Source organism: Balearica regulorum, chromosome 17, assembly GCF_011004875.1.
Source record: "Balearica regulorum gibbericeps isolate bBalReg1 chromosome 17, bBalReg1.pri, whole genome shotgun sequence".
NCBI classification, from domain to species: Eukaryota; Metazoa; Chordata; class Aves; order Gruiformes; family Gruidae; genus Balearica; species Balearica regulorum.
The window spans coordinates 3,392,605-3,417,844 of record NC_046200.1 but is presented as its reverse complement, the minus strand read 5'-3'; the positions used below and the strand labels follow the sequence as shown (position 1 = coordinate 3,417,844).

The 25,240-nt window shown below is 44.8% G+C and overlaps 2 protein-coding genes across 11 annotated transcripts in view; one reads left to right on the top strand and one right to left on the bottom strand.

The window, feature by feature from the left end:
• The first annotated feature begins 2,546 nt into the window (after positions 1-2,546).
• RNF34 (ring finger protein 34) lies at positions 2,547-12,289 on the top strand. Of its 2 annotated transcripts, none has more exons than XM_075770126.1 (6): positions 2,547-2,694; positions 6,377-6,595; positions 7,954-8,343; positions 8,680-8,736; positions 8,982-9,183; positions 10,571-12,289. In XM_075770126.1, exons 1-6 carry the CDS (start codon positions 2,689-2,691, stop codon positions 10,756-10,758), a joined length of 1,062 nt encoding a protein of 353 aa, XP_075626241.1. In that variant the 5' UTR covers positions 2,547-2,688; the 3' UTR covers positions 10,759-12,289. The 2 variants fall into 2 exon arrangements, with proteins under 2 accessions (XP_075626241.1, XP_075626244.1); XM_075770129.1 differs by lacking the exon at positions 2,547-2,694 and adding an exon at positions 2,888-3,082.
• Positions 12,290-12,425: 136 nt separating this feature from the next.
• The window catches only part of KDM2B (lysine demethylase 2B), a 125,956-nt gene continuing 113,141 nt past the window's right edge, over positions 12,426-25,240 (bottom strand). For 6 of the 9 annotated variants that reach the window (XM_075770120.1, XM_075770119.1, XM_075770116.1 and 3 more), the window contains 8 exons: positions 21,476-21,562; positions 20,666-20,935; positions 17,295-17,968; positions 15,711-15,874; positions 15,059-15,220; positions 14,691-14,792; positions 14,146-14,364; positions 12,426-13,689 (listed from right to left, as the gene is read on the bottom strand). In XM_075770120.1, coding sequence (XP_075626235.1) covers positions 13,508-13,689; positions 14,146-14,364; positions 14,691-14,792; positions 15,059-15,220; positions 15,711-15,874; positions 17,295-17,968; positions 20,666-20,935; positions 21,476-21,562 — 1,860 coding nt within the window. In that variant the 3' untranslated portion in view covers positions 12,426-13,507. The remainder of the gene's footprint in view (positions 13,690-14,145; positions 14,365-14,690; positions 14,793-15,058; positions 15,221-15,710; positions 15,875-17,294; positions 17,969-20,665; positions 20,936-21,475; positions 21,563-25,240) is intronic. The other 3 variants (XM_075770118.1, XM_075770123.1, XM_075770121.1) reach the window with 2 other exon arrangements.

Here is a 25,240-nt window from a genome sequence, read left to right as displayed (position 1 = left end):
GGAGGAGGCGGCAAATCAAGCGTGGAGTAATTTTTCTAGAATACATTTACATTTAAGAAACGTAACATTGTAGTTACTTGTTGATAGCATAATTAATGAGAGCTTCCTAGCCCTCAATGAACTAATACTCATTGAAATATAGCTGAATATAACACCCAAGAAATTACTAGACCTATTGTGTAATAAAGATCAATTTACTGGCTCTTCCTGAAGATAAAGTATGACAGCTTGGGCAGAAAGGCTGAAATGGTGGAGTGGCTTGGCAGGGAGGGGCGGGAGATGAGATAAGGCCAGGCTGCAGCCAGCATGTTGAGAACTTGTAGGAAAAAGGAAATGACACACATCTGGTTCTGACATTTCTGTGAAACGCTCTGAAGCCAACATGCGAACTCCGCTGACAAACAATCCTTCAGCGTGTGGCACAGAGAGCATTCAGAATACACTCTTAAGCATTTAAATAAACTCACGTGCCTCCAAATAAGCAGCAAGAGATGATTTTGGTGGTATTAAATTCAAGATTAAGTAACGCCATAGAAAAAGTAATCTTTTCTCTTACCTAAAATAGGCTGAATCTGCAAGTAACATGCCTGAACTTATGAAGCATGAAATGGCCGCTGGGTTTGGGGATCCTTGCATTTTCGTGCAACCTTGGATCTGTCGAACCAAGTCTCAGTAATCTTAAAACCTTCTCAAAAGCTAATTCCAAAGTGCTGTGTGGCATAAAAAGTGAATATTGTCATGATTCTTCCCATAGGTAGTAATATCCAACCTGAAATTCCCAAATAAAGCCCAGCAATTAACTTTTTAATTATTATTATTTTACTATAGAATTTTGCAAATTGTTACATTAAAACCAAATTAATATTCCTGGTAAGAATCACTTCTCTACCTCGCTTTCTCGTGATGTGTAAAACCTTGGGGGATTACTGAGCTGCAGCGAGTCATCACCACTTGTTATTTCATGGCAAAAGTAAATGGGACATCGAGCATTAATAGATTTAAATCTTTTAATGCTGCTTTGGCACAATCCAGAAGGCTCAGCGAGGGCAAGTCTTTTATTAATAGAACCTCTGCAAATGCTACTTTTCAGCCACAGAGTGGCCCGCGGAGTTAAAGTTCCTCCTTTAAAAATAATCGACGTTGTTACAATTTAGACAGGCTAACGCATTAAAAGTGATCTCAAATCCCATGTTAGGAATATGATTCATCAAGATCTGCCCAAATTAAGGCAGGAGTGGCAACTGCAGCTGCCAGCACAGTCACCAGATCTCAGCTCTGTCAGGCCCACGTTACTCCCTAAAACATCTGTGTTTGGGAGGATTTCTTGTTGGCAAGTCCTTAACGGAGCTAAAGGAAAAAAAAAAAAGAGGTTTTGTTCGGGTTGGCTCATCTGTCGGACAGAGCTTTTACGCTGCTTACAACGACCTTATGAGGAGCTCTTGTGTTTTAGTGTAAGATTATTAAAAAATGTATGTGTATAATTTGGTACTTCAGGGCTGACTCGCTGACAGAATTTAGGTGACATAGAAGTTCTTAAAAAACAAACTGTACTCATATTTCTTAAGGTGTCTTAAAGCAACCTCTCACATGAGAAATGTGAGAAATGTGCGATTGCTAGTTCCAACATTGAATTCACAAGGCTTTTCTATCTTTTCAGTTGCTTTGACTAAAACTGCAAGCTATTATTGGGGGGGGGGAAAGAAATTGCTTATTAAATCATGTGTAGAAGTTCATAGCATATCGAAAGCTTGTTGAGGAGCATAAGCATTTCCAAAAAGAGATGACCTGGTTTTAAATTAAGCTATGGTGTCAGAGCAAATCCAGAAGCTGGACTGCACAAAGTATCTGCTCTTGATGCCAGGACTGTGCCATGCTCGTGGAAAGTACGTACCCTTTTTTTTTTTTTTGGACTCAGTTCTTGTACACGACTTGCTCCAAAAATAGATCCTTCCTGCAGAAATTAGTAAAGCTCGCACGCAACCTTTTGTACGGGTAAATTTGATTTGTGGTCAAAATTTATTTTCAGCCGTTTCTGCCGTTTCCTCTTTTTGGCAAAGGCCTCTTTTGCTCTTGGCCCTGTGTGCTCTTATGTAAATAAAGTTTTCCTGAAGACTCGGCTGGGTTTGTATTGTTGGTTTTATTTAATGCAATCTTCTGGTTAAAAGCTTTTGGTTCTTACAACCTGTTATATGCCCCCGTTACTCCGCACGTTCAGGAGAAGCTGGGCGGGGACAGCCACCTTCACCTCGGAGGACAGGCACTGCCTGGCGTCGCTGCACACCCGCTTAAGTACACAGGAAAAAAACCAAACCAGCCCAAAAACATGAGGTAAAAGTTCTCTCTTATTTCAATGATATCACTATTTACGCACTTACAGCTGTCACTGGCTGCTTCTTTCCGTGTTTGAGGGGTATTTTTGTGCCCCCCCCCCCCCGCGCCCGCGGAACCTCCGCCCCGCCAACACACAGGCGCTTCCTCTCCTCCCATTGGTTCCACCCGCTCGCTGTCGGCGGTGGGGTAGCCAATGGCGTGCGGCGCGGCGGCAAGGCCCGCCCTCCGTGAGGCGGCCCGCTGGAGCGCCGCGCTGGGCGGGGGTTCGGGGAGGGAGGGGTGTCGGTGCCGGTGCCGGGGGTCGCCGTGGCGGACGGCGCCCGGTGCTGGAGCACGAGTGGCGGTGGCGAAGCGGCCATGAAGGTGAGGCGGAGGGGGGTTCCTCCGGCCGGGAGAGCGTCTTTCCCCTCACTGCGGGGAGGGAGGAGGGGGCGAACCGGCGCGTGACGGGGCCGGGACCCCGGTGGGCCGGGCCGTGCCGCCCCTCCCTCCTCGCCTCAGGCCGCCCAGCCCGGCCGCGGCCGCTGTCGCTCCCCGGGCCCTCCCTGTTACCGAGGGATGCCCGGGCCGGAGGCCGCCTTGCCGAGGAGCCCCGGCGCCCTCCACTGACTCAGCAGCCGGGCAGGGCCTGGTGCCGCCGCCTGAGGCGAGCCTCCGCCCCAGTCTCCACACCTCGTCCGCGGTCGATCCCCGCCGGCGGCGGCTGAAGGACTGGCAGGGCACTGAACGGGACGGAGCCGGGCTCGGGGCGGTGCGTGAGGGTTGGGCCTGTGATGGGGGGCGGTGGTCGGGAGTCAGCTCCCGCCGGGTCGGTGTGCGGGGGAGCACGGCAGGGGCCGGCGGGGAGAACCGCTCCGGCCGGCCCCTGGGGTTCGCTCCCCAAAGGCGCTTCTCCGTGTCCGAGGTTGTCGTTGTGCATTCGGGTCAGGTCTGAGGGTCGTGGTGACCGGGGATCTCTCGGTTCGGCGGGTTTCGAGGAGCGCTTCATCTCAGGGTGGGTGTAAAGACGAAATTTGAGCTAAAAAAAATAAAGAATAAAATATATTCTGCTGCTCAGCTGGCTTTGATAGCACATCCTGCTTGCACAGAGGTGTAAGGAGCAGCATACAGCCTCCCCGCTGCTTGGGGGTGTGTGTGTGTGTGTGTCTTTCTGAGGTGGAATTCTCATCAGGTTACTGAACACCCTTAAAGCCAAAAACAAGAGCAGAGAAGGTCAAACGCAGTATTTTGCCCTAATAGGTACAGAGAGGGAAGATAGCTGATGGCAGCTTGTGAGAAGAGAACATGGAAGTGTTGGCTGTTGAAGTTGGAAAGGCTTTGGGTGCAAAATTGGCAACATTTTAACTAATTCTCAAGGGAGGGAGTTCTTGTTTTCCTGTGTCTCATTTGTGTCTTGGTGCATTTCAGCATGGTCTCATTTATTTTACAGTGTAATAGGAAGAGTCTAGACACTGTAATTCAATTATTGGTTAATGACACTAGTGCTTAGAAAGAATCCACAGCGGACTTAGGTTAAGGAGAGAATTAATGATGCCCGTGTTGCCTTACCTTTCACCTTAACATAACCGAATGCTTGGCAGTAATGTAAAGAGACTTTCTGTTTGATACTAACAACATTCATGTATCAAAAATGGGTAACAAAAATTTCCGAAGGGTATATTTATTTAGTGTCAACAGTGATGTCTGAGCAGTTGTTACGGGCTCTTGGATAAAATAAGTCTGATAAGCAGGTCTTAAGCTATCAAGCAACGGTTGTGGTAGCAACTGTTATGTCCTTTTAGTTGTTGTGTGTCCTGCTGCTGCTGTGACCCCCTGAAAAGACCATAGGCATATAATGAAGCAAGTTGAATTCTGACAGACTCTTTTGGTTCGTTGTTTTATTTTTCTGTTATTTTTATGTGGCTATTTTAAAATCTTTTAAATATAAAGCTAGCTCATCAGTTTTTAAGAATACGTGAAGAAGTAGAGTAATGTTTCTGCAACTGACAACTTTCCCTTAAGACAAGAAAAAATTTTTTTCACAAGTCCCGAGTTTTAAAACTTGGAGCTCTCTTGGATTAAGTTATTGGTTTGCAGAATGTATTTCTGAAAAGTTAATTACTCTTGCCCAATAAACTAGGATAATTATGCATAACGTGTTTTGTATAGGAAAAATGAATATTGATCTGTTTCTACTCTTTATTATTGAAAAGTAGAAAGCAAGTCTTAGTTTGATAGTTTAATGATTGTCATGGAAGTCTGATTACACGTCAGGCAAGCTCCAAGCACATGGTGTATCTGTGAGCGCAGCCACGTGCTGGGGCTACCTGTGTCTTGGCTGGAGGTCAGGGAAGGGCTGCTGGAGTTTGTCTCCCTTGAACTCCGGTCACAGGAAGCTTAGGAAGATTTTCCCCCTATGCATGGGGTGCCCACTGCGTGGAGGTTTCTTGTTATGGCTGGGATGAATTTTGCTCTTGAAATATCTGTAAAATTAGAGTAGTGAATTTAATTTGTTGCATCTATATTTGGTGTTATTACTGCACACAATGTTATTTATGTGTTGTACAGCTTAGAAGCAAAATGACTATGTTCAATATTTTGCTGTATTGCAACACTTTTAATGTCAGCTCGCAACAGTAAAAGTGAAGTACCAGGTTTGTGTGGTTTGGAGAGGTGCTTTTGATGTTCCATACTTAAGGCACTTACATGAAGGTGTTGTAGAACATGTTTGGTTCCCTGGCATTGTTTCTCCTGGCTTCTCTCTAAACCGGAGTGAGGACTCTTTTCTTACCTTTTGTGCTCAGTGGTTCGAAAGGAGACGTTCTGGCATATCCCCAGTTATTGTGTGAAGTTCCCACAACTGTAACAGGACTGTGTTCAGTTCTGGGGAAATATGCAATTTAATATAGAAATTAGTCTAGTTTCTACAGGAATTAAAGCACCATCATTACTGAGCTGAAGTGCATGTTCTGGTTGGTTTAGGTTTTACAGCCAGAACTACAAGTCTCAAAAGCAATTTTATGTCTTCATGCTTTGGAGAGAGAAAAAAAAAGGGTGGTGGTGGGGGAAGCTGCCCTGGAATGAAAAACAGAACAGCTCTAACCAGCATAATTAAGATAAAAAGTATGAAAAAAAATGCTTAAAGGAAGTTGTACCACTCAGCTTCCTTTCAGAAGGAACTTGATATGACTCTGTTTGCCTTTTTTTTTTTTTTTTTTTTAGTAGGTTTCAGTAAGCCACATGACAGTGATTAGACATGTGACCTGAACAACTTGGAGTCCAAATTCCAACTTTAGGTAGAATATGTGCTTTTGATAGAGAAGCTAGTGCTAAAGGCTTTCAAGGATAAAAAGTAGTAGTTTGTTTATGTATTTAGAATTTTTTGTAGTGTTTTAAGATTAAATTATGTGACTCCAAACTGAAATCCATCAATATAGAATAAGTTTATTTAGAGCTATTTTAATTTTTGTTCGACATTTTATAAGGCAACAAAACAGCAGGTTCAGGGAGGTCTTGAAAAACATTTCCCTCTCAGAGAAACTAGACTGTTTCTAATGAAGATTGGTTTGCTACTTTCAAGTTTCAAACCCAGAAACATTTCTTTTTTTAGAGGGAGTTTTATTGTGAGTCATATAAGAGCTGGATTAGTTCTGGAGAAGATCCTGCAGGGCACAGCTCTGTGCTAATTATGATAAATTGTTGTATTGCTGTCTGTCATTGTGGCAGGTTTTGCCCCTCATCTACGACTGGCTGTTAGTCTCTTCCTTCTTTGTTCCTTACCCTTTTTGTGCGGAAGTCTGCTGGAAAATGAGTTATGAAAGTGAGCTCCTTGTGCCTGTGTGATCATCTCTGAAGCAAATCGTACCTACTTTGGTTTGCAGCTGGGAAGTAGAGATTATTGGGCTGTTAAAGATGTTACTGTACGGAATTCCTGGTGCTCCGGGAATTCACACCACGTGCTTTTGGGATGATGACAGATGGAGTGAAGTAGGTTTTCAATAGCAAGTTACATCTCATGTGGGTTTTCAGATATTAATTTTCTTTCTTGTTTTGTGACTGTTTTCAGGCGGGAGCTACTTCCATGTGGGCTTCCTGCTGTGGATTGCTGAATGAAGTCATGGGTACCGGAGCTGTCCGTGGCCAGCAGGCTGGCTTTGGGGGAGGTGCTGGCCCATTCAGATTTGCACCAAATACAGACTTCTCAGCATATCCATCTCCAGCTGCAGCAGGCGCTAACATAGTTTGCAAAGCCTGTGGACTTTCCTTTTCAGTTTTTAGGAAAAAAGTGAGTATGTTTCCTATTATGTAGTATTTTTACTGATCTGAATGAATCTGTAGGCGTGCTGGGAGATGAAGGTGTATTTTTCCTTAGATAAGGAAACCCAAGTCAGATAGCCAGGGAGGGAGGAAGTGCTTTATTCTGAAGTCACAGGAAGTTAATGTCAGACAGGATTAGAAGTTAAGAGGTCTCATGTTCATTAATCAGTGACACATTGGATCTGGTCTGACCTAAAAATTAGTGGATTCTAATTTGTTAGATACGTGTTTTAGCTTCAGAATCTTAAACATTAAAACAAATCTGGTTTTAAAAGTGATACCAAACATACTGGAAGGGACAAACTGAATGATGGAAAAGATAAAACCTCACAGTGTAGTATCACAGCTTCTTTCTGTGAAATACTTGTGTAATTCTGTTTGTTTCCTAACCAGGTTTAGCTCTGTTAAATGCTGTTGCGCTCCAGCAGCCTCTTGCTTCATTTGAGGGAGATTGGTGGATTAATACAGACAAAATTGAGATTGTTAATATTATTTCTACGTATCATGACTGTCCAGCATCATTATTTTGTCCACTCAGTGATATAATTCTCTGCAGCTCGTTTGGATAAATATGAAGCCTCTTTCTTCAGTTTGTGTGTTCAGTTTCCCCCTTCCTATGTGTCCTGTTGTTCACATGGCAAATGCTTTCTTGAAGTAAGGGCTGCGTATGGACGTTTTCTGAAGCTAATATTAGTTTACTAAAATCCTGAAAAACTTGAAGAGTTTGGCTTTGTTCACAGTGGATGAGATGACCGTTTAAAATCACCGCTGAAAGTCTTGCCTGTTCTAGCTTTTGTATTTTGTAGTGAGTCTTTTGAACAAAGTTCTCTTCAGAAATGACAGCTGGGCGTTTGGGAGTATTTAACCACCATGTGATTCATCACATTTAAGGCCTGCTTTGAATTCTTTGAGCCAATTGAGGAAGAAGTATGTTCTTTAAAGTTTGGGGATTATGCTGGTTTTTAGACATGTGAAAAAAGCAGTGACATTTAGTATATTCAAAAGTATTTTAACATACCATAAAATTGACTGGCTTTCAATTTTATTGTCTAAACTACCACTTGAGTACTTTATTAATTTGTTTATTCATAGTGTTTTCTCATTGAAACCTCAAATCTCAGCTGACTGTAGAAGCGATGGACTGCCTTGGAACACCTGCAAAACTATTTGACTGGGCAGTTTTCTAGACTAAAAATCATGTATGTCAAAATCAACAATTGAGACAGTAATAGTAAATTACATAGCCTGGAGAAGGAAAGAGCAGGGTATAGATCTGTTTTCTTTTGCATACAACTGAATGGTTATTTATTTCGTCTTTCTCCTTAGCACATGTGTTGTGACTGCAAGAAGGATTTTTGCTCAGTTTGTTCAGTCTTACAAGAGAATCTCAGAAGATGTTCCACTTGTCACTTGCTGCAAGAAACAGCCTTTCAGCGACCTCAGTTAATGAGATTGAAAGTAAAGGATCTGCGGCAGTATCTGATTCTCAGAAACATACCGACAGATACTTGCAGAGAGAAAGAAGACTTGGTGGATCTCGTGCTGTGCCACCATGGATTAGGTTCGGAGGAGGATATGGACGCTAGTAGCTTGCATTCGTCACGGTCACAGACTTCGGGGTTTTTTACTCATCCATTTTCTATGTCTGTATCGGTGTCCTCACAAGGAGAACTTGCAAACAGAAGGGGAAGTGCAGGAAATGGAACACCTTTACGGGTACAATAATTCAAATGTGTTTTGTGGTACAGCATAGCTTTTTTTTTTTTTTTTTTAGCTTTTTTCTTTTAATAGGTATGCATGACTTTAAAATAAAATGCCAATTGGTACGACTCGGGACGGCAGGAAAAATGCCTTTTGTATCGCTCACCTGAATACAGAAGATTACTAGATAAGCTTACCAGTTTAGATGACAGAGGTGACTTAATAACGATTAGTAGCAATTGAAACTTCAAAATGTCATTGTTATCTGTCATGAGTTTGGTTCAAAAGAAACTGTTTTAGAAGGGATTTTTTTTTTTTTTTTAATCCTGACTAGTTTCATTTTGTACGCAGGGACAAACTGAAACATCTTCTATAAATAATGAAGAAGAAGAGAGTGCAGAAGAGCAGGTGAGATACGAACTATCCAAAGAATGAATTTTTGGCATGTGACCATAAAGTTATTAGATCTCTGTCAACATTTACTGTCATACTGTACTTCTTTCAGAATTAGCTGCGTCTAGCAATGCATTTCTGCAAATACTTACTTTAAAAAGAATAAAACTTTAGCCAAGTTGCTGCAGCTTAACATAGCACCAGATCTGGTGCTCTGAACTTACTGAGACAGTTAAAACCACGCTATTGATGTGTTTCAGACCCTTGGATTGTCCAGAAAGCGAGCGAGGGCATCTTTGTCTGATATTTCAAGTCTGGAAGACATTGAAGGGCTGAGTGTTCGGCAGCTGAAGGAAATACTTGCGTGTAATTTTGTCAACTACTCAGGATGCTGTGAAAAATGGGAACTTGTGGAAAAAGTGAGCAGACTATACAGAGAGAGCGAGGAAAACCACAAGACGCGTAAGTTTATATTTAATTCTCATTTTCTTAAGACTACTTACTTTCTGGTTTCCAGTAGCTGGTTCTGCCAACAGGACGTGGGTATCTAACTTGGTCTGCTCAGCTGGAACAACTGGAAAGTGGCTTTTTACAATTTGAGGTGCATCTAGAGTAGTTGAATGTGGTTGTAGTGAGTAAATGAAGCTTTCCAGGACTGTGCTGGTTTTTTGAGACTCTTTTCCAAAGCTCGGAGAGCTCAGCTGTCACAGTGAAGGTAAAATTGCACAGCTGAGAACCAGCTCTTCAGAGAACGTGAAACTTGGCACCTCTGTGTCCTTTATTAGATTTCACAAGGCATTAGCAAGAGAGCTTCTCAGTAGCTGTCAACAGACCAAAGCAATTCAGGTCTTTTACTGCCCTACAGAATTAAAAGCTACGGTGGCAGAAGTCCAAGTTCAAGTGGTTTGGTCTCAGTCCATGTTCTCGTGATAAGGTGGTTCTGTGGCTGCAGCTCAGTGACTTCTGCCCTGTTACGCTCAACAGTTGGAGTCTTTCACTTGTGTGACTGTAGTACCTCCACAGACTGATTCCTGTGCAGAAAGGATAATCTGAGGAACAACTTTTTGATGTCATTAGCAGCTTCAAAAAAGCCTGCCTGGCTCTTTGTTCCTGCATCCAGCAGTCAGGCTGTAAAGAAGAGGGGACTGTGGTGACTGGGCCTCTTCGCAGCCAGACTGAGCCAGCACGTGCGCTGCAGGGACTGTGGTGATCAGTTTGTTGGGGTGGAGAAGGATTGCGAAGGTGGGGGACTGTTAGGGAATGTCAAAACATAGCTGAAGTGAGACCCTCAGTTTGGTCATAAACTAGAATTGAAAGCCTGTCTGAAATAAAGCTTTAAACTTACAATTTTATTATTTTTTTTTTCCAACATGGTCTGAGGGAACGTTCAGTTATTGATAGGGGATGTTGTCTATTATTTGCAATGAAACTTGACAGGTTTTGTTCAGTTCTGCCACCTCTCCAGCCTAAGGCTTCCACTTCTTAGTCTGCTTTGTTATTGGTGTGTTTTTATCTTCTGAGAAGTGTCCTGCCAAACAAAATAAGCTCAGAGATGGAAAATCAACATGCTCTGAATTTTAAGCCAACACATTATTTCACAGTCATTCTGTTCTGAACTGCAAATGGTCTCTGAGTTTAAAGAATGAAGCCACTTAGGGGCTATCTAGTTCTTGTTTCTTGGGGTGGTTTCTTTAAGGAATTCTTAGCTGTGGGTTGGAAAAACTATTGTGGCCATGTTACAGAACTACTTCATGCTAAATTAGCCGTGTGTTTTAGTGGTTGCCTGGGCCAGAACTTAACTGGTGTTCCAGAGCCTGAAGGCGTGACCTCCCTCTCTGTTGGTTTTCAGAGGGTGAGAAGATGCAGCTGAATGACAACGATGATAACCTGTGCCGGATCTGCATGGACGCCGTGATCGACTGCGTCCTGCTGGAGTGTGGCCACATGGTCACTTGCACCAAGTGCGGCAAGAGGATGAGCGAGTGCCCCATCTGCCGACAGTACGTTGTACGGGCCGTGCACGTGTTCAAATCTTAAACCAAGACCAAAACTGGATTTTTTTTTTTTTTAGTCGCTCTGCCAGGATTTCTGTGGGCAGGCATGCCGATCCTTGGGGCGTACATCAGCTTTTTAGGGCTTGATAAACACAGCAGTTTGAGCATCAGGATCTAGAAGTTTGTGAAACATTTTTCTACAGCATACTCAACCCCGTGGCTGGGCAGTACAATATGGTGCCTGTGTGTACAGTAATAATGCTGCCTGACTTACCTTATCAACCCACAAACTGTTTGAGTCAAACTGTTTACAGCAGTTCTTGCTCTCTTCTGAAGAATATCGCCTCTAATTAATTACCACATTCAGTACTCGGAAAACAAACACCTTTGCTCTACCACATTAGAGTATTACCTTGTCTAGTACATTAGAAGCAAGGAATATAGCCATTGACTATTCGGCTTTTATGTAATTACAGACTGTACCTGTTCTGACACTGTCCCTACACCAGTGTTAACAGTATAAAATACAACTGTAGAAGCACTGCCATTAACTGTACCTGCACAGAAGCCCTCAAGCAATCCATTTTCTGCCGATTGCTTCCTGCAGAATGTCTGCTGTAACAAGTGTACCGTCTTGGCCATTCTTCATAAATGTACAAAATCTCTATCATTTGGCAGGGCTCTGCCATGTGGTGTCCAAATACCAATTACCAGGTGGTTTTTAGTTTAGGAATAAAATATTTTTTTACAAAGGGGGTTAGCAAACCATCTTACTGCGGTCCTTAATCCACTCATGCCTATTGTAACTATTACTCTTATGTGTGATGATTGTACTCCCTGTGCCGACAGCCTGATGTTACTGTGAATACTAATCAGGGTCAGGAAACTACTTGCTGCTAACATGTGGAATGTATGTTACTAACCTTAAATGGGGAGGGGTTTTATTAAGGAGAAGGGAAAGGAAATACGGTATTTTTTTGTTTAAAACCTCACGTTCACTGAGACCAAGTCACTATTAACTGTGCTACCCCTGGCTGCCAAGTGACCTGTGCTGCTGTCAGCCCCCGGCCCAGGAGCTGTGACTGCCCTTGTAGGGTGTCCCTGGCAGACAGCATCAGATAAATTCACAGCCCAAAGAGGGGAGGAAGGAGCAGGTCTGGCCCCAGGGTTATCCTATTCTTTAAGCAGAGTTGATCAATGAAGCAACAGTTGCTCCTTTTAACTTCCCACATGCTAGCGAAGTAACAGAGAGAGGGAGATGTTTTGCCTTGGCTGTAGTACCTCTGCTGCGCTGTCACACCTGCTCTTGTCTTTTATGTGAAAAATTAAGCTAGCTTGGAAAAGAGAAAGTAGCTCCTCCTCAAAATAAAATACACAGCTTAGAGACATTGCTGGTTATTTTTCAGAAGGGAGCAAACCTCTCAATGGCTTTATTTTTTAGAAGTAACTTTTTAATGGTACTAAATTCCTGGAGTCTCTGTTCAGTGGGTAAGCTAATGAAGACAAACATACCCTGTATGTTATTTCCATGCTGATCGTTAGCCACACAAGCTTAATAAAGATTTGTGATGGGCTTTCTCAGCCTCAGCCTCTTTTCTCAGCCAGCTCGGGAAGCGCTTCAGCCTTTTCCTTGAGACGCACGAGTGCTAAACACAACTTCCCCCCACAACATCCCCGCAGCAGAACAGAAACGCACAGAGCCAGCGCCTCTTTTTGTACAATTGTTTATACAAATTCAACAAAGGTAAAACTGCATCAGGAAGGTCTACGAAAACAACACCGTACAACAATGGCACTTATGAATGCAGAATTTTACAATCAGGAAATAACCATGTTATAAACTTTAAATGAGAACTCAACTCACACTTCAAAGAAAGAGACAACGTTTGACCATTTATTCTACGGCTGGACTCACTGTATAAATTAATTTTATATTGAGTACAAGAGCTCATGCTACAGAGTGAAACCCTCCTATGTGCAAAAGCTGAAATTGGAATTCTTTAAAATTTTGAGAAAAAGGTGATTTCTATACAGATAAAACTTGGCAAAGTGTTTTACTTCAACTATAATTTACACCTTATTTCCACAACATGCTTATGTCACTTCTGAAGTATACAAAGCAGGATATAAACTTCCATTAAAACATGCTTTAAGTTGAAAGTATTAACCTACTTTTCCTGACCTGGGCACGTTTGTAGATAGATACTGTCTACGAAGTATAGGTTAAGTTCTCGCCTACCATAAGTAAAGATAAAAATTGGCAATCAAAACCAAAACACTGGTAATGCATTCAAACATTGCATAAATAATTTTTAAACAATTTTTGTACAAAAATAGTTCTGCATAATGTAAGATGTAACAAAACAAAACGTGTTAAGAAGGCAGAAATGCAGTGTATGGTCCACTTTAATGACACCAACATTTTTTTTTTTGTTGTTTTAAGAAATGAAAAGCAGAAATCAAATTTACACTACCAAGCACATGCTGTGGTACTTTAAATAACAGTATTTCTTGGAGATCAGTCGTCTTCTGGGTATGAACAATTATCATCAATAACAGTCGCCTTATGAAATTTGCATAAGAGCCAGTGCAGGACATCCCAGGTAGACTGAATTAGTGGCACAAGTTGAAATTCTTATCATGGGTAGTTTCACATTGTTCTCTCCTCGACAAGAGTTGTAAAATCCAATCGCGGTATTTTCCAATATTCCAAGATCCCAATTGAAAATAAAATCCCTACGTGTTCTCAGTCCCAACCCCCCCTTGCCCCAGTATTTACACGTGTCCTTTAACTAACTCAGTTTTTGCAGAAGTTTTTCTTCCACTTGCCCGAACTGAACACTTACTGACATCTCTGCTATGAACTGCTCACAGCCTTCTTTTGTCACTTGCTTGCAGTACCTCAGGTCGATCTGGCAGATGTTTCCACAACGTTTGAAGTAAGACAGGCACTGGTCAGTAACCTTATTGCAGTCTGCCGGAAAAATACAACAACAGAAAACCCCAAAGGGGGAGAAGTTTAACAGCGCATCTCGGTTTGTTCTCCATCACGAGGACGGTTTATCCCGACCGCGGCAGGTCCCCCTCGCTCCCCCGCAATCACCCTACCGGCCCCGTCCCTGTGACTCGGTTGTGTAACGGATGAGATAAAGCCAAGCACGCCAGATGCGCGGCAGCCTTGGAAAATCCCCCGCAGAGGATGAACGGGGTACAACGCACGGCTCCTCAGCTGGCGCCGGGCCCGGGGAAGGGCCGGGCAGCTGCGGGGTTATATACGCAGCAGCACATCTGGCTGCTGAAACGGGGTCCTGGCAGGGAGGTTACACCGGGCAGCGCTGGGCAAAGCCACCCCCGCTGACACGCGGTTCACACAAGTCTAATGCCAAAAGGCAATTCCCATCCTCCCCGTCCGCACGCTTGCGTTGCTTACCTGATAAATTAATTTCTGTTAACGAATCCCGCGTGGTGGTTCCAACCGCGGTCAGCAGGTTAATAGACTGATCTGTCACGTGATTACAGTAACTAAGATTGAGTTTGGAGAGCAGAGGCATGTGCCTTATGATCAGCCGCAAAGAAGCATCTGTGATATCCAGGCCAGCCAAACGCAGCTCAACGATGTTCCGTAGTTTACTCCGGTTGTCGATCTGACCTGGAAAGCAGAGGCAGCAGGTCACTCCCAAAAATCTCACCCCATGTTGCAAACATCTGCAGATCTATATGAAATGCACTGTGACACACAACACTGCTGCCCTACATCAACTTCAGACGCTTTGGCCTGTCTGGAGCTTTGGAGGGGACATCAGCAGGAACACTCGTCTATTTTTGGAACAGGCACGTGGACAAAGCCACCTCCTGATTTCAAAACAAAAAGGGATGAAAGTAACTGCAGGGGCCCAGCGGAATTACAACTCGGGAATAAGCAGTAGGCTGTGCAGTGCATGCCAGAAAGCAGATCTGATTTGCTCAAAATTTCACCTGAGCTGAGATCCGGGCGAATGTGGCATGACCCACAGAACTGCTCCTTCCCTGAACTGGAAGAAAGTGTTTCCATACTCTCTAAAGTACACCCGTTGCAGCCTGAAGAGAAGAAAGTCAGACAGAAAACCAGCACAGCGGCTCAGATGACTGTTCAGCAGCCAGAGAACATCACTTGTTACCCAGTGGCTTCCAGCAAGGAGGTGTTGCGAGTCGCTACTTTGAACACCCCACGCGTCAGCAAAGCCCAGAACCCCGCCGGTGCTAGCTGCAGGGGTTCCTGCCCGTTTCCTCCAAGGGGGACTAGCAGCAGAACATGCCACTCAACAGCTGGGACAGGTCTCCCGTGTGCTACTCCCGCCTGTTACCTGGCCGGTTATCTGTGGGCGGTGACAAGAGGTCTCTCATTTGTGCGTCTTTCAGGCCTTCTGCCCACTGCACGTCCAGAGTTCGTAGTAAAGGACAACTGGAACTACAAAGTGCCGACACTGCTATCCACGAGCACCCTGATAACAGCAGGTCTCGAAGACCTGCAGATACAGAAGAAGTTGGAGCACGCAGCCTACCCGAAGACATTTGCAGCGATATCTGCTACCACGTGCGGGTCGTGTGAAGCGCAGCGCTGCTCTGACAACCACCCCAGCGCACCAGGGCCAGCAGGGACCCTGTCAGCCTCCTCCTCCCACCCAGCTCTCCACTTCTCCCACCATCCGGAACTTCATTACTGTGGGTGAGAGCAGATCCCCGCCACCCCCTCCACTAATCATGTTGGCGCAGGCACTTTCCACAACAACATGACCTGTTGACGACGACCTGCCTCAAATTAAGTTTACCTAGCACATCAATTAGTCACAACAAAACTAATTTCAGGCCCATTTTAACCCGCCAGTGCTTCATTCCTACATATCTACTCCTCTCCTAGGACACCCAGATCCCTGCAGACGTTCCTCTGAGATTGCAGTTTAGATACAAACTAGGTTGCTGAATTCAGAGAAGTGCTCAAAAAAATTAATCACTTACCTGGCAGTCTGTTGATAAGCCAACTCAGCTGCTTTTTAGATATATTTGTCCAGCTAAGATCAAGGGTTACAGGCTGTCTCCTAATAATGCCACTAAGCATAAGTGGAGTGATGGATTTACAATGGTTTAAATCTATTTTGGTCCATAATCTTTTGTCACAGCACCTACCCAAAAAGAAAAAAAAAGCCAACAGCACTTAATTTGGCACTTGTTTTGATTTCTGCAAGACATTAAAAGGTGTCATTGAACAGCAGGGAAAACTATAGCATTTAACTGAAAATAGCAAAAATAAGGCTGAGCGATGCTAAGATAACCACAACAATGTTGTTACATAGGGTTGAAGTTTCTCCATCAAATATATCAAGCAATAAAGCATGGGACTGGTTCCACAGAATTACAAGTGTCAACAACTTCAGATCCCATTTTAAGTCATCACAGCACTTACTAAAATCCATTTTCTAGTGCATTCCATGTGCTTTCCTTACTTAAAACGAGTGAATTTTGTAAAACAGATCACCCCTCTCCTGTTCTGTGTGTTTGTACTGTTGTCCTGTCTACACGGCTTATATGTTTTTATGCTCTCTTTATGGTTCTCTAAGGGAAACAAGCAAGAAGTCCTAATGAGCATGCAAGATTCTGCATTTTCTCATTTTTTTCCATTAGAAAACACTGCACAGATGTGGAAAAGGCATTTACCAGCTTTCTGTGACACCAAGACAACCACGGAGGAGGCACTCCTCACACATCATCTTGCACCAAATTATCAACCCCTCGACCTTTCTGCCATTTACCCAGTTTGTCACTAGACCGCTAGAAAGGAGTCTCTGTTACAACCTGCTCATCAGTGTGCACGTTACAGTTGAATCCGAGACGATAACCAACAAGAGATTTCACTGCCAGTTCAGTGAAACACGTAAACCTGTCCACTAATGCTTCTAGCTGCTGTACAGTCACCAACTGTGTCAACATTCACATTCTGGTACCCCGGGCACCAAACGGACACACTGTGAGTAAATACAATAACGAAGGACTCCTCCATTGGCTCTGCCAGTACAGAACACAGCGAGCGGGATCGCTCTCCGTGTATCCTCCACAGGGAAACAATCAGCACAGACCTTCTGAGGAGAACACTGAGGGCGCTGGGAGAACGTCACTGTATCTCAATAGATAATTAATAGCTGAACTGAACAAACCACTGCATTAGCAGTCAGCAAGTCCTGGGGCAGAATGACACCAAGCCTCAGCACGACCTAGACTGGCCGTTCCAGCAGGCAAGAACATTATGGTGTCTAACTACAGAACAGGCTGCTCTGGGACGTTACAGCCCCGGCAGGCTGACGCCGACGCTGACACACAGACACAATTCCCTCCAGAAATGCTGGGAACTGCCATTTCTGAGAAAGCAACAGAAGACAGGCTACTTCTCTAGACACTGCTGGTCGTCCCCTCTCCTTGGGCTCAACAGAGCTGCAGTGACGACCTGCACACACCTCTTTAGGAGGCATTCGTGCCCCTCTCACCCACTTCCCTTTCACGTCCATCCTGCTACAGGTTAGGCCCAGCTTGGTTTCCTGCCCTCCTTACCATCTGTTCCAGGTCTTGCAAACTCTCATACAGATGCACAAGTCTCTATGACTGAGGTAGCTAAAGACAGCCATCCAGACTTCCCGCTGCATCACGTGGGCTGCCCCGTCATCCAGGGGGAGCGAGTCCGGAGGGGGGCTGATGGGAGGCGGCCGGATAACGTGCCGTTCCATCTGAATGCATTTGGGAGGAGAGAGCGAAGGCGGTGGCCGGGTTATTCCCCGAGGTGTGCTTCGCAGGCTGGGGATGAGCTGGTGCCGCAGTTCCCGGGGAGTCCCGTTTAACCCTTTGCTGAACCTATGGAGTCTCTCGCTGTTGTTCAAAGCACGTTTAGGTTCCTCGTTCTCGCTCTCGGGTTCAGATTTGATGGGTTGGTGATTCTCATTGGCAAGGCTGTTCTCGGTTTTTTGGATCTCCTGGTTGAGCTCCTTACTGAGCTCCTTGCTCAGTTCCTTATTGGGAAGCCGCCTTTTCCTCCTCATCTTGAACTTCTTCTTGTCCCTGGGCTCAGCACCCTCCGTGCTGGGACCTGCAGTGGGCGAGCTGGACCGTGACTGGTCGCTATCCTTGGACCTGGGAGGTGCTTCTGGCAGGTCATCCTCCGGCTCCTGCTTCAGGCGCCGCAGGGGCTTGATCATGGCAGTGCGGTCATCTGAAGCCTTCCATGATCGCCGCTGAAAAGGAAGAGACAAGGGCTGACTATTTGAGCAAGAACATACTTGGCAACACTTTGCACACTGATGCTCCGTGCAGACAGCCCTGCCCGGGGGTTCGGGCTGCCTGCCAGCACCAGGTCCCACCCATCTGAGCACAACGGGACATTCACCGGCCAAAGGTATCAAGTTCAAGTGCCATCACATGGGTGAGGAGTCCAGCTATTGGCTCTCCAGACTCCAAGAGAGTGATAAATGCATTTATTCACCATGCATAATCCTGCAGATTTAAGGGCCTTACTCATCACACAGTGAACAACTGATATCATTACGTATAAAATAAGCAGCGTACTATAGACAGCTTTTTCCCCAGCAGGCCAGAAGAAACCAGGCTTGGGACACATTCACTGGGTGAAGCACCCACTTGAAACACTGGTGACATCCATTCACACCCAATGCCCAAAGGTCAAATTTTTGAGACCTCCTGAATCGCAGTCACAGCCTCGCACCGTGGCTGTGCTGCTGTGGCCGTTACTGCTGGATACTCACAGCCTCGTTTCATTATGCTTTTGCTGCTCCTTTTACACGCTACTAAACTCTGCTCATCTTCTCAAGCTTCCCCCACCTCCAGTGCACGCACAACAGGGAATCTGACAGGTCTGACACACTGCTAGCCTGGCGAGACCTCACGCTGACACAATCTCCAACGCAACGCAGGCTGACGGGCGTTAGCTGGCACCTTCTTCCCTGCCCCGGTCACTGTTCGTAACAGCAAACTGCACTTGTTCGCATTAATCAAATCTCTCTTTGATGCACACCAGATAGAAGCGTAAGAGATGTACAAACTAAGACCAGGGAAGACTTCAAGTCTAATCCGATCACTACAAGCAAGAAAGAAGCCACCAACCGTTAAAATGAAATGGCTCTAATAAGAGATCTGACCAGCAAGAAAAGGTGAACCGCTGTGAACACACTTGTTATATCAGAAAGTCTATGCTTTCACAATAAACTAATTGGATCAAGTCAGTGGATGCGCTCCTATGCTTCAGACTGTGGTGCACAGCAGAGAAAGCTGATCACCCTGTCTTTAAATTAACATATTGTAAAAGGAGAGGTCGCACTAAGTTAATGACAGGTTACAATTAAAAAAACCCCCAAACAACCCCACAAAAACACAACATCAGACTACTGCCAGCTTGCAGCATCCTTCACACGGGGTACTGAGGAGCGCTTAGTTTAAAGGTATTGGGCTTCTGTTATCGTGCCAGATTGTGAGAGGTAGTCAATACTGGCGTGCTGGGTCATCCCTGGCTCCTGGGGTGTCAGCAGGGGCTCCAGGGACAGGTTGTGTGACAGGGGCAAGATTCAACCACACAGGAAGAGTGAAACATCAGTACGGAAACAGAATTTTATTCCTTGGTTCATCAGGACACAACTTGCTGCTCTATTTTAATATGGGACACCAGAACAGAAAATATAAAACCAGACACTGCAGCTAAACTATCCTGGAGCCTAAAGATTTCCATGAGAGAGAGATTCTGTAATTTCAAGATGTAAATGAGTAATAAAAATGCCTGCAGTGATACAAGGACGGGGCTGATAGAGAAACTGGCTCACCATTCAGCTCACACGAGGAGAGGTGATTAAAAGGGATTGAGAACACATCTATTAAAAAGGCAAAGTACCTTTTTCCTGAAGAGTTTGTCATCTTTTCCAAGTTTTCACCGTTGGAAGAAAGTAAAGTAAAAAATCCCAAAACGTGACATTTGTTGTGCTGATGAAGGTTTGGTACCTTCCTCACGTACTGGGGGGCTTTCATGGAACAATTCAAGCCATCTGTAAGCACTGTGGTGACTCCAAAGGGATGGGAGAAGGAAAGCATGGCCAGAAAGCAGATATGCATAAACTGGTATCGTGAATTTTGTGCTCTCACTCCACCAAAGCAACCCCATTCAAAGCAAATCCATATATTTACTGTAGCGTTCCCGCTGCCAAGCCTTGCAGGGCAGACTGATTGCCCCTTCTCGTGAACTACACATGCAATATAAAACCAGCCACTGATTCTGATTTTAAAGCCATCAGCCATTTCCTCATGAGAGACAATAAATCTAGGTCTTCATTTCTACCTCTGCAAACTAGCATTTCTGTATATCTCAAGTACCATATTTCACAATCCACAAGACAATTCAGAGTGTCCCTGCCTGGCCCAAGAGCTCTGACTGTTGAATTCAGGGAAAAGCTGTCTACATCACTGTTGTGAGCAGCTCCTCCTCTCCGCAGGCTACGGAAGGTGTCATTTCTAAAGGTCCTCTGATGGGTTACAAGCATTGTACATCCCTGAATCAGGCACAGAACAAGCTGCCACGCGCCACCAAGTGGACACAGACGAAAAGGTTTCCATTAAAAATTGATTTTCACCTTGTTTCTACTCCAAGCATCTTGTAAGGACTTTTCAGTTAAAGTGGGTTTTCCAGTGTTGTCAATAAAACAACAGCCATAGCCCAGTGTTTTCGGCCTCTGAACATCAACCTGAGTGTTGCTGTTCAAACTACTGTCCTGTTAGACCAGCAGTTTTCAGAAAGGAAGGTAAAACATCACAGTTTCTTTTGTAACAATCTGGAATTTCAAGATGAGCTATAAGCCAGAAGGCAAGAGACATCAGCCCCAACCAGCCCACGCGCATCTGTGTAAGTACATGAAAAGAATGTTTCGTCATACCCGCTTTCTCATAGTGGGTTCCTGGGGTTTCTCAGATTTCCTTTTCCTCCACAGATGCACTTCGTCTGACTTTCTCCTCAGTATTGAGTCAACTTGAGTCTTTTTGGAATGTTCCTCCGATTTCCGCCTGGGAGTTTCTTCACAATCCCCTTTCCGTTTTGCAGCATCTGTTACTTCCTTGTTGTCTCTGTTCATTTTCTGTTCCTTCAGCAATGAGCCTGGGAGATTTGATGCGTATTTGAATCCTGGTCCGCGCTTTTGCTTGTACGCCAAAGAGACACAAAACACAAACAAACTTTATACCTTATTACCTTCTCAGCCCTTTAGCTAAGTTGCCTCCAACACTGGTGGGTTGATCACTTTGTAACAGACAAAATGATTAGCAAGCAGTTAGAGTAAAGGAGTTTCAACCTTGATAAAGTTATTTTTGTAACTACACACTTGCAGCGTCTGTCTCAGGTTGCAAAGAAATAAAGTTTCACTAATTCCAACAGACACTTCAGGTTTTGCATAATTGCTTCTGGATTTCGGGGGTTTTTTTTAAAGAAAGTATTTTCATCTTAGAAATGAACATGCAGCCGTGCACAGAACTAACCTAAATATTTCCCAGGTTCTGGGTGAAGTGTTAGTGCATGGAACAAGAACACAAAAAGTATTAAAGAATAGAAAGCCATCAGCTTATTTCCTTCAACTGAACTGAATTAAGCACAAAATCAAAAGCCGGTATTGGGGAAAATTATATCTACAGGCCAGAGGGAACGTCTGATATTTTCTATCTAATCCAGCACCACTTATTCCCATTAAACTCACTTTTCCAGTTTTCCCTGCATGGTTGCACTTTGGACACTCCCAGCAGTTCGGCAGCTCATCGTTAACCACACCATCCGATTCCTTCACCTGGGGAAAGAGAGGCACAACCCAATTCACAACCGTGCTCCAAAAAGCTGCAGAAGTCTACAAGTAGATCATTTAAAGGCATTTTGTACAGCTCAATTTTCTCTGATAACCGCTGCCTTCCCAAAGAAAAGAAACCCAGATCACCGCAGGTGCTGCACCATCCTGCTGGTGCTGAGCAAGCTCTCAGTCCTGCACAATTACCCTTCTGATGATGTCAACAAGGGAGGAAAGCATGCCAGCCAAATTGATATTTAACACAGAGTTCAGGTCTGGGCTTTTTATGAAGGTCTATGACAATCCCAATTAACACAGGGCACATTCTGCTCTTGCGGAAAACTAAAACAACAGATAGCACCCCAACAACCCAAACCAACCTCCCCAAACCCAGGACTGTAATCACGCCAAACGTCCTCCCACACCACTTACTGAAAAGCTCAGTCCCGTCCCCCCCCCAGAGTGCTGCACAGTCTGATCTTTTAATAGGGAGGGATTTTTCCCATATACACATTCTCACATACATTAATACTGTTCGGCATTTTTAGAAGCAAAGCACCCTGCACTGTAATCAAATGTTCCTTAAAATATTTTTCTTTATGGATCAGAACTAGCAGTCCCATGCACCAACAAAAATGATGGTTGCCAAGTCAGCTAGAGAACAGGCACTTTTATTCAGAAGACTGGACACATGAAGGCATTTTTAAGGTTTCTCACACCCACAGTTACCGAGCTAGTGTAAGGAAGAGAAATGCTTACTACGCTACCTCCGAGAGACTGTGACATTTTGCTTTTTGAAAGAGAAGCCACGCGCTCAGCGTTGTTACGCTACAATAAAAGCACAGTCCTGCCCCACGCAGCTGAAAAGCTGCTGGTTTCTGAATCTCCATATAGGAGCCAGCACTACATTCCAAAGAGGAGATAGGTGTTTCTGAAAAGACATTTCTGTGAATGGAAGTGAGGATGAAAAGTAGAGCTAAGGTAAAAGCACCCTCCACACAAACACATATGCTCACTGATGGCACATTTACATTTAAGGGTTTAGTTACGGATTCAGAAATAAGCTAGGGGGGGAAAGATTAATTTATTACTATCATAGTCAACAAAACCACACTTCTGTCAAGACAAAGAGCTGGGCATTGGCATCAGCAGCGCAGTAGCAAGAGACTGCTGCTGAAACAGGCAGGGGCAGAGATCTGCAGATTTTTCATGTTTCTGAAACATTTCCTCCTCTCCTCCCAGCTCAGCAAAAACACACTACCTGGGCAGGATCAAGCCCTTCGTTTTAGGGAAACTGCTTCCTCAGACAGCCGCCATTCTAGTTCCACCATCTAGCGAGAGCGATGACATGTCAGTCTCTCTCAGCAAGTCTTCTGGAGTTAATAAATGAGTAAATGAAGTGGGCAGAATTTAAATACTGGTTTTATCACAACTCCGTGCCTTTGAACCTTCTTTCCCATGGTAGGTGTAAGATACTCCAGGAGCTGTTGTATACATCTCTGCCTCAGGGGAACAATTCCTGGCCCAAGCCCAAGTTGGGAACAAGTTATTTCCCGCACTGAATATAGAACAAATGCTACTGAAGGGAAAGCATTACAGCTCTGTCCCTTCTGTGAAGTTTAAGGAACTGAACAGATGTGAGGAACTGTAAGCAAACTAATTAGACACACACAAACCTGCCACTGAATCTGTCCCAAGCCTTTCAGGCTGGGTGGGAGCCAGTTCTGTGTGTTTGCTACAAACAGCAGGTGGGTGTCTGAGCCACAGCATGAGGCGTCTTCAGAAACGTACCTGCAGCACAAGGTCAGCTACTCAGAAAGTCTAAATGTGAGGCTACACTACCACGAAGTCATCTTGTTAAGGAACATGGAGACCCCAGGATGCTGATCTGACATCGCCGAGTGAGAGCCATGAATTCCGGCAGCGCCAAGACTGAAGCAACACAGGCAGCGAGACACGTCTGGGCTGAAGCCACAGGCAGCACTGCAGCTGTGCTGGAAAAGGTCTTTGTATTTCTGCTGTTCTGACAAGGTGCCTAAATATTCACCTTTTCCATTATTACCACTATTATATCCACCTAAGATGGAAAAGAACAGGCTCCTAGTGGGGAAAATGAACCCCTTCTCCTTAAGGAAACAGCATCAGATACTGCACTCACCCACACGTGCTAGCCAGCGTTACTAGCTATTTGAGATGCAGCAAGAAAAATTCATCAATATTGGTTCAACTCAAACGCTCTGTAACAACAAAAGGCAATATTCCACCAAAAAAATCTCATAGCTCCCTCTGGAAACAATGCTGTACTTGCAAACTGCTTGCCAAGATTGTTTTCATAAGAAACTCTTCAGCAAAACAAGCATTCATGTTGGTACTGTATTTTCAAGGAAAGAAGCATGTCAGAAACAACCCATGACATTTCTCGGTATATGGAACACCCTGGCTGTCCTTAGCACGGCTCCAATGAAGCACCCAATGTGCTCTGGTACCCAGGGCTCCCCCAGCAAAAGGCATCCACAGAAGCTCCTCAAGGCTGCAAGTGTGTCAGAGTGCAGATGCACCTGAGCTACTATGACACTGGTTTTTCATGGACAAAACCCATCACAAAGAGGTACGGCTGAAATCAGGAAGCTGGAAGAGGATGGACTTCGAACCAGGAACAACCTGCCCTGGAATACAAATTAGTCCCCGCATGTGCCAAACTACTCCACAAGCTCTGGAGATGGGCCTTGGAAGGAATTCACTCCACATGGGAATAAGCCAGGAGATGACACTCCTCCCTTCACTGGTCCAGTTTACTCCAGTCTCCCCCAAAAGTACATCTACCAAACGTTTAACTGGAGATGACCAACCGTTCGCATGTTCTACTGCCTATTTACTGAGTACGATGGGAAGGGACCTTCTCTAGGTGGACAGCCGAAGCTGCTGCCCTGGGGCCGTCTCCATTCAAAGGCGCTTCCCACAAGAGCTATTTATGGGCTCCATCCTCTGGGCTTAAGCCCACACCAAGGGCTCAAGCAACATGTAAACATGATTTTTGTCTCGCAGGAAATCGTGGAACCTGGGAATAAAGAGCAAGGAGGGATCCAAGGAAGAGGCTCCATTTTCCTCTTGCTGTTCCTCTGTGCATAGTCTCATCTCACCTTCCACAACCATTCTGAAATCCTACCAGTGCCCTTTTATCTCAGTAAATACGCAGTACCGGTTACCCCACCATTTCAGCTCAACAGAAGCATTGAGAAATCAAAATACAACACACACAAGGCACACTGTAAATCTCCCACTGCTTAATTTTCTGAAACACCCAAAGCAACGTTGTTCCTAGTTACCAAAACAGCACCCGGAACACCGCGCACCCATAAAAGAACCAACAGCACTTGCTTGACTTCACAGATCTGACCCACATCCTGTGCAACTAGTCCCAAAGGTGGTACAGGGAGAGGAAACCATACTTGAACTGCCACTAGACAACAATCGTGTCCTCCCAACTCAGCCCTGAAGTGTCACTGACACTGCAAAGCAGGAGATAGGGTAGCGCAGGGCATTTTCAGGAAGGACTGGAATAGCAAAACAGCAGCCACAAGCCAGAACTGAGGTACCTCTGAAAACGAGCAGCTCCTTCCCTTGATTCATCAGCCCCCGAAGCCTTGTTTTAAACAGAGCCAAGCAAGCAAAGCTCCCTTTCAG

Coding starts and splice junctions, on each gene's coding strand:
- RNF34 (XM_075770126.1), top strand. Junction 6,596..7,953: donor TTTCAGTTTTTAGGAAAAAA/GTGAGTATGTTT, acceptor CTTTCTCCTTAG/CACATGTGTTGTGACTGCAA. Junction 8,737..8,981: donor AAGAGAGTGCAGAAGAGCAG/GTGAGATACGAA, acceptor GATGTGTTTCAG/ACCCTTGGATTGTCCAGAAA.